The following is a 9,419-nucleotide window of genomic DNA, read 5'->3' as shown; positions in this document are numbered from 1 at the left end:
CCAGAGAAGACGGCTCACCTGCTACTACCATCTAATGTAGAACAGATTACTAGATCAATGTGTGCTTCTGTGCTTTTTTGTTTCTCTTGTTGTGTCTCTGTTCTGTCTTCTGTAACCCCAGTCGGTCGAGGCAGATGACCGTTCATACTGAGCCCGGTTCTGCCGGAGGTTTTTTTTCCCGTTAATGGGTGGTTTTTCTTCCCACTGTCGCTTCATGCTTGCTCAGTATGAGGGATTGCAGCAAAGCCATGTACAATGCAGATGACTCTTCCTGTGGCTCTACGGTTCCCCAGGAGTGAATGCTGCTTGTCGGGACTTTGATGCAATCAACTGGTTTCCTTATATAGGAAATTTTTGACCAATCTGTATAATCTGACCCAATCTGTATAATATGATTGAACTTGACTTTGTAAAGTGCCTTGAGATGACATGTTTCATGATTTGGCGCTATATAAATAAAATTGAATTGAATTGAATATGTATGTACTAGTCTGTATGCCATCCGTTTGTCATGCAACGTGGGTATTTATAACTTTTTAGCGCATGTTTAACCAAGGAGCCACCATGTTTTTTCTTTCTTTCTGCTTTCTGTGGAGGGCCAATGAAACCAATAAGGGGTGGAATGTGACTTGAGACGACCGTTGCATGCTGAGTGATGACGACAGCTACCTAAACCCACCTGCAGTAGATTTCAATGCGCGCGCACCGCTCCCTCCCTGCCTCGTCACGGAGGCTCCCGTCGCTTGGTATTTAAAACGCGCCCCTGCGAGCAGAGAGCCACAAGCATGCCTCGTCTCTAGAGAGGCAGAGCGCGTCGCATTGACTTGGAGACGCTTTGGTTCAGAGAGCGAGAACTGTGCAGCCGCCACTGAAGCAGAGCGCAGGAGTTTTATCCCAACTTCACTGCAGCAGGTCGTTGAGACACAGCGACCTTGTTCTCGGGTGGTAAGTTCCTGCTGCTGGCATATCTCGGTGCGCTTTAGTTGTTGTTGTTGTTTTTTCTTCTTTCTCAAGTGTCCGCGTTAATCTGAGCTGCGCATTCCACTGTCATATGACGATGTTTATTGCGAGGAATGATTTAAAGTAATCTTTACAGTCTGGTCTGATTTGTGTATATGCGTTTTGAAATTCTGCAAAAGTGTCATCATAACTTGTTGCTGGTGAAAATGACACTAGATTTGTGGTTGGTGGGAAAATCCTGCTTGTTTCTTCTCCTGTGCACTTACGCAAGACAAGACGACAGTAAAAATCAAACGGAATGTATTTTAAATTTAAGATTTACCCCTTATTTGAGGGGGAAAAGATCAAGAATTGTAAACATGTAATATGTGGTAATTATTTTTATGCCGACGCGTTATTGTTGCTCTTGGTAACATGCTGTTTTTTTCTCTCTCTTTTTTTTTTCCTTTTGACTTGCGAATATTTCAGGCTGTTTTTACACGTGAGACGTCTGATTTGTCCATTTCTGTAGCCGAAAATACTCAGTTGAAAGTTTGTATTGTTTGTTGTGACAATAACATGAACCCCAAATAATTCCTCTTTATGAACCGCCCCAGTTAACCAAGACATATGGCAGAAATTATGCAGCACGGCCTTTGTTTTCCCATGAATTATATTTATTTTTTTAAGTTCTTGAGCTAAATCCCTTTTTGTTCACATACTGTGCAACATGCAACCATAACATTAAAATGCTGAAAGCGTATTTACATACATCTAAGGATAAAATTCAGTCCAGGGGAAAAGCAGAGAGGTCGACCTTTTAACTCCAGAAGGCAACAAAGAAGTTGCCCGGTGGTGTTTGTGTGTGAGTGTGTTGTGTGTGTGTGTGTGTGTGTGTATATGTTTTTTTATTTTTTTTTATTTTATTTTTTTTATATTGGCAAACAAAGCTGTTATCTGCTCCGTGAATTCTTAATCTATGAACGCAGTTCCCTGGGTTTGGAAAGAAATGAAATAATTTCCAGTTGCTATGAAACGAATCAAGAATTAACATAAACCACTCTTTGCTTGTGGTCTGTACTCATGTTGGTGTAGCAAATATCTAATTTGTGAGTCCATATTTGTATTTTTCCCTCGAGTCATCCATGTCAGTTCCCAGAAGGTATGTGGTCATTAATATTTGTATGCTTTTGGTAATATTTTTTATTATTTTATTTTTTATCCCTTGGTGTATAGTCATACCAGACACCGCAGCATTCCCAGAATAGATCCAAATCCCAATATTCAGAGCACATTCCCCTTCCATTACCTCTTCCGTCTCTGGTTATGTCTGATCTCAGTGGGGTGCAACTGCGAATACGGTAAATTAAAGGACCACCAGATTAAGTTATTCCTGCCAGAGTTCACAGTTTGCATCATAAACCAGCGGCACTATCTCCCCCTCACCTGAATTCATGAACTGAGGCCACCACTCTCTGAATGTACTGGTGTCTACAGAAGTTTGCTTAGTATGACAAACTTGTGGGGAAAGACGTCAGAACCCAGTTTTGAGTGTGCGTGATTTAACAACTAAGCTGCAGGGTGAGAAGAAGCGCACAAACTGCTGGGAATGCTGAGCGCTGACCTTGGTGCTGAATTATTCCCGCTGCGCGCACACTGCCTGCCCTCCATGTACCGACTGCGCGCGCAGAGCCGCGGCTCTTCTGTTTCACCGACACGCGGCACGCATTTCTTGCGACGCCACCCACGCGACGAGATGCAGAGAGGTCTATGTTATTTATTTATTTTCTTCTAAGGGAAAAAGCCGCAACTCCTTCAAACTGCCTTTTCGTTTGTGGGCAGAGCAGACTGGGTACGGTCTTTTAATCTAGTTCAAGTCGTTGCAAAAAGATAAATCCCTTCCACTAGATTCAGCCACGCTTTACTTGAGTCAGGGTCATTGGTAGACCGTCACACTGGGGTCATATTGACTGTTGCATTTAAAAAAAAAATTAAAACATTTCTTGTTGGTTTAATGGAAACGTTTACTGTTTTGCTCTTGATTTTAATGTGACCCAAATGTATGAAAAAGACTAATTGCAAATAAAAGTTAGTCTTGGAGTCACTAGTGGTCTTTTTGGATGACAGAAGAATGCATCTTCTGTCATCTAATACAATATCTGATCTGATTTCAAGAAAACTTCACGATAAGACAACAAAGTTCCCAAAGATTTGGTTTAAATATAAAAGTCCACTCATCGGATGGAAAATGTACTAGGATAAACAAAGATTGAGAATTATTATTTTACACTGAAGTCAACTGTAGAAATTCAGAACAAATTTTCCAAAGAAAAAATTACAAGTACATTTTAACTGGGAAGCCACAAGTATATCTAAATATTTTTTAACTCTTTTACCCTAGTATGTCTTTGTTGTGGGGTAACTGCTTTCCCATTGTATTCAAATCCCTGTCTCAAAGTATGTCTCAAAGTATTTTTCAGTACAACTGTTTTTTTTTAATGAAAAAAAAATCCATTTAGAAGTGACTTTTGAATGTGTGACTTCAAAGTTGTCAATATAGCTGTATTCACAGCTCAGTCTTATCAGCACAAACAGTGGTGTGCTTAATTAGATAGTCTTTTCTTTATGATGTTGTCCAGTTAATTGGCAAACGTGTAATCTATTTAAGTAGATCATTGGTCATGTTGTTTTAATAGTTGTAATGTTTTGCTAACGCATAATCAGGAAGGTTTTCTGAGGCATGTGCCGTAGACACATCTATGCCCCAGTAAATCTCTCTTGTAAAACCTTTTTTATATAGATTTTAGATTATTGATGCTGGTATTGGATGATGTATTAAAACATTATCCAATACCAGCATCAGTTTTTTTTCCTTACAAAAGGGAAAAAAAACCTAGTTTCTATGTGGGTTTCATATTGTCCTCGCTTCAAAGAAAAAAAATGTCTTACACATTGACAGTAAGCTCTAAGAGTAATTTGGATACATGCACAGCAGATGCAAGCTTTACCACCGTTTTGAAAGGGTTCAATCAATCACCCTTGAGATTTTAGTTTGGAACATACTAGAGAAACTTGCTGGTAGACTGGAGAGCTATGGGAAGGTCAGACAACTTGGGCATATTTAGGAATTTGAAAGATTAGCCAAGTTTTTACTTTTTATAGCAGCCCTCATACAAGGTAACTTGAAGTAGATATCTGCTGTTTAACTTAACTGACCAGAAATGTTGTTGGCAAAAATGATAAAAAGGATTGTTATGTTTGCTATGTCAATTTTATTTCTCCTTTTTTTTAAAATATGGAGACAACCATTGCAATACAACAGCAATTCTGTAAAAATGTAACAATCCCACATCTTTATTGCTGGTCTCCTTAAGTGATTTTTATGTTCTGCCACTTAACTAATAAGTTGCCTATTCCGTGAAGACTCTTCAACCCCCATGAAAAGGTCATGTTTGTACCCCAATTACAAATGCTCCCTAGTATAATTGCCACAAGGAATCGAATATAATGGAGATCTTTACATGCAAATCCCCAGCAATATTTTTACAGTAATATGTTCTAAACATTTGCTTTTCAAATGATTTGATGCATGCGTCTGTTGCAGTTCCTTCAGTTTGCTGAGGCATAATCTGGTCAGTAGACTGTTCCCCCCCAAAAAAACTCTAAAAGATAGTATCCTGTTCTATATTATTGTTTTTTTCTTAAAAACACAGCTGAGTGATAAAGGATGGAATTCAACCATATTATTTTACAGAATAAAATAAACTGGGTTGAGGACCTTAAGGGATTGAAAAGAGTTTATCCATGTCAGTTTATGGACTAAACACTGGACAATTATTTTATTGTTTAACACATTCTAAAGCTTTTTGTTGCAAGTGTGGAGTAGTAGTAGTAGTAGTAGTAGTAGTAGTAGTAGTAGTGGATACATTGTTGGGACTTGAACGTCATCTTAATAAAACACAAAAACTGAGTTGAGAATGTTCTCTGATGATGAAATCGGACACACCCTGTGTCCTGGTCATTTTTATAAACCACTTTTAGAAATCCATGCTCCATTCACATATCTCAGATATTTAGCTGAAGCCATAGAGAATGTATACGTGTCTCCAAATGAGGAATTTTTAATTAAAATCTGTTCATAAAGAGGAAACAAATGGGAAGAATATGACTAATCAATTTCCTCTTGATTTGCGATGCCATCAGGTACGTGGATGTAGATTTCTAGTGTTTGGGAGGGTTGTGTCAGGGTAAAGAGTAACGGCAAATTAGTTGAGCAAAATAATAAAAAAAAGCTGATCATTAGTTGTTTTCTGTTCTGTTACTAGAAACTGTCTAAAGTGTTATTTTACAGAAAGGTCTGGCTGGTTGCTTTGAATGCCTTTTTAACCCATTTGAGTTATCAGTTTAACTAAAAGAATGTTTCCTCTTTTTAGAAATATTCCTGGGGACAAACGCACAAGTGAGCACACTTCACAGACGAGCACAATGCAGGAGTCGGAGCCCACCGTCTGCCAGCTGCAGCCCAACATCATCTCAGTGCGCCTCTTCAAGAGGAAGGTTGGTGGTTTGGGCTTCCTGGTGAAGCAGAGGGTGTCCAAGCCGCCTGTCATTGTGTCAGACTTGATTCGCGGTGGCGCGGCAGAAGAGTGTGGCCTGGTGCAGGTGGGCGACATTGTGCTGGCAGTCAACAACAAGCCCCTGGTGGACCTTTCCTATGAGCGAGCGTTGGAGACTTTGAAAAATGTGTCGCCCGAGAGCCATGCCGTGCTCATCCTCCGTGGGCCAGAGGGCTTCACAACCCACCTGGAGACCACCCTGACCAGAGACGGCCGCCAGCGCACGGTGAGGGTCACTCGACCTGCCTTCCCGCCCTCAAAGTCCTTCGATCAGTGGTCCCCTCTGAGTGCATACAGCCCCGGGCAGCAGCTCAACAAGGATCCCCAGCTAAGGGCCATTGAGAACCTGTCCTCCCCTTCCATCACCCAGACTCTCTTGCAGAGGGGAGGCGTGCAGGGCCAGGATGGGGGCCGCGGAGCTCTCCTGTGCAATGGGCTGGAAGAGAACAACGACCTGCTTAAGGAGATTGAACCGGTGTTGCACCTAATCAGAAACAGCAAAAAGGAGATTAACGGAGAAGGCCAGCGGAATGCTGCGAGAAGAGATGCAGAGATTCAAGTGGCATGGTAATTCCTAACGTGATGAAGCCTTATCGATCGCTTAGTTTAACTGTCTTGCTCCCTGTATTCCCCTCCAAGCTGATGGCTGTAGTTGGAGCCCAGATAGAATTAGAATTGAGACCCTTGAGGGGAAATGTTATTGGCTTATACAAGAGCTTGCACCTGGTCTGGTTACTGAAAGAATTCCTGTTCACTCTGTCACCATGCAGTCTCTGAACAGCCTGGCACATCTGTGTTGCATTAGCCGTTACATCCAGGCTGTCAGTACTATGACTCAGAGTACAGTGGTGTACATAATTCATGTCTGCATGCTGGCCTCCAGTAAACCTCACTTAAAGTGACAGTATTTGCAATATATTTGTCAGCTGCATTTCCTAATTCACTAAGCCAACAACAGTTAAATGTCTTACATCAGTTTGAGCTCGTGGCAAAGTCAGACAAATTTGAAATGTGTGCCAGAATGGCAGTTTTGCCAATTTTTTTTGCATGATGTGTTAGTATTCTGCATTAGTAAACGTATTTGTTTTTTTTTTTTTATCACCTTGTTACAGATTTAAAGTTCACAGCTGAGGAGCTGAATTGTCTTGTGATGAAAACTTAAGTCAGGAATATTTTTTTCCCCCAAAGCTTCATAAATGTTGCACTTAACTGTAGCATACTTGAAGTACTCTGTTTAAGTACCCATTTCACCACGGCCTTCAGAGAGGAAAAAAAAAAACAATCAATTTTTGACTTTGCCTAAATGGTCTGCACAGTGTTCTGGTATTGGCATCTCGGTTATCTGCTCCCACGACCGTTTGAAATCGGATTGAGAATGCAGACTATTTTGGATCAATATCTCATTCTTAGGCAACCGATACAAACCCTTTTGGCCATCATAAATATACTTTGAGTGATTCATTGATGTCTATGGACAGATGTACAGGAGCACACAAACACAGGAGCTATGTTCAAATACTTTCCGATGAGTTCTCAGGAATTTGATTTAAATGACACTGAAACTAAAACCTGGCCTACTAAAAACCACACAAAGTTCAGGTGTGAGACGATGTGGTTAAAGGAGGTCTTCATTTGTGATTCTAAATCTAAGTAATCTCCAGGACGATACCAAAACAGTTAAAAACTATTTAGTGGTTTTAATTTTATTTAGATCAAATTGATGCGATAAAGGGAGTTGGGTTAGAGTGACTCCAGAAGGTTTGAGGCATGAAGCTGAAACTATAGCATTTTTCTACCACTTAAACATTTAAAGGAAAAAAAAAACATAAATTTGAGGTGCAATGTGCAATATTAAGAGTAAAAACTATGAAACGTTCAAATGAAAGCCTAAACATTTGTAAATTAATGCAATTAAAGGATTCTCTTGGTTCAGTATTAGATGGCATTTGAGCTGAGTCTGCAATGCCCGTTACCATTACATAAACTGTAAATGTATGTATAAATGTATGACTCCTATTTGGGCCATAAACAGATTGTTAAAGTTCTGACTCCATAGACGTCCAAACCAACAGGGTGAAAGTCGAGCATTCTGCACAATCTTTTTATACCACATCTGATATTTACAAATCTTCATTTATTTCCCCCCTTAGACTTTATCTTGAATTGTGTATCTGTTGTCCATTTTGGCTAGCTAACCTTCTGTTGACCCCTATGAATTGGGATAAATTGTCCCTGACTCCTGATCAAACTTTAAGTGACCTGCTGCTAGGATGCATGCTTTTGTGGGGTCTCAAAGCTGAATTTTCTAATCGTAAACATTGAGGAGATCATAAATTCTTTGTTGACTGAAACTGCAAAAGTACAAAATGGCTAAGGGACAAAATGAACTGCACACACCGTTTCATTGGGGTGGTTGACATTTGGTTAAATAAACAAAGAAACCTTCACCACTTTTACCTTTTTGTCTGGCAGCACTTTAGCAACCAAAGAAAACTGGGTGAGAGGATCCAACTTGCAATTGCTCAAACTACCAAAGGTGAAATCTAATAGGCCATTTACAGTTGCTGCTAAACAAATGTTTATTTAAAAGGAATCTTTTTTCCAGAGAAACACACCCGCAAATTTTACTTTGTTTACATTGTTTCAGATGTGCTGGTTGCAGATCACCAAAAGTACAGTTTTTATTAAAGAAAACTTTACTATTTTTGTGGAACACAAATGTTTTTTTTCCCCCCAAAACTATCGTTAAACCTTTAGGCGGTCTAATTTGTGTGACGCAAATATCCATCCCCTTTGTTATGAGTTGAATGCATTGTTGGACATCTGTGACCCAGTTCCCTTTTTGGATATGTATGATGCACATATTCAAATACAACTGGGTTAATGTTGCTGAATTTAACAGCTCTGGGAAATTACTGAAAACTTTGAGAAGTGTACATTTAAAACATTAGCAACTTCCATTGGGTCTCAATTAGCAAAAAGTTGACACGTACTTTAAATTGGTTATAGTCAATTCCCAATTTCTGCTGTTCCAAAGCTTGGATAATCAGACTTGCACAAAGATTTAAAAGTATTCCTTTTGTACCCCCCTCCCCCCCAGTGATTACAAATACCATTTAAAAAAAAAAAAAAAAAAAAAAAAAAAAAGATGTTTTTATATATGCACAGCAAAAAAAAAAGAACGTGCATTCAAGCCAAATGTCCTCTTTCACACATGATGTGCTAAAAGTGGAACAAGGTTTGCTAAAGTGAGCATTTTAAGCACAACCAAATAAAAAGTACCAAAGTGCATGTTTTGAAGTTGTCACCTTCAGGGGGTTTAGGCCTGAGAAAAATCTCCAAACTTTTGCTGAACAGTGGGGGAAATTATTATTTTTTTTAATTTTTACTAGAAATGTTAATGTTTTTCTGGCGAATTTTTCCACAGTTGCATCTCTTAAATCAGTTTTTAAAGACCTATTGTCAGGGAGAGAACAGCCCGAAACAATGAACGTTGCTTGTTTTCAGCAGAGGAGGAGGTATATTTTCACAGCACGACGTCAGGCAGATGATGCTCTGCGTCAGTCAGCGCTAATCGCAAATGACACATGCGACTTCTCCCATTGTTTCAGCCCGTTTGAACTCCAACTCCGGCGTTGCAAAGAATATGCTTTCCCAAATTGTGGCAATAGCGAGATGGAATGTGACAGGACGTGTGAAAGAGGAAAAGGATGCTTATGAGGATTTGCAATTGGCATGGACACGTGCTCATGGCGATGGCAAGGGGAGATTGGGAGGGGGGGATAGTGTGAAAGATTGGAGGAGGCGAAATGTGAGTGGGTGTTTTCGATTGGAGGGAACCAAACTCAAACAGGGAGATTATTT

General features: G+C 39.9%; 1 protein-coding gene across 1 annotated transcript in view; it reads left to right on the top strand.

Moving 5' to 3' along the window:
* Positions 1 to 779: 779 nt before the first annotated feature.
* The window catches only part of nos1 (nitric oxide synthase 1 (neuronal)), a 60,853-nt gene continuing 52,213 nt past the window's right edge, over positions 780 to 9,419 (top strand). The window contains 2 exon segments of the mRNA NM_001309969.1: positions 780 to 945; positions 5,373 to 6,122. Of these exon segments, the coding sequence (NP_001296898.1) occupies positions 5,425 to 6,122 (698 nt within the window). The 5' untranslated portion in view covers positions 780 to 945; positions 5,373 to 5,424.

This window comes from Fundulus heteroclitus, chromosome 12, assembly GCF_011125445.2.
Source record: "Fundulus heteroclitus isolate FHET01 chromosome 12, MU-UCD_Fhet_4.1, whole genome shotgun sequence".
NCBI lineage: Eukaryota > Metazoa > Chordata > Actinopteri > Cyprinodontiformes > Fundulidae > Fundulus > Fundulus heteroclitus.
Note: the sequence above shows the minus strand (reverse complement) of the source record. Positions and strands in the feature narration are given on the sequence as shown.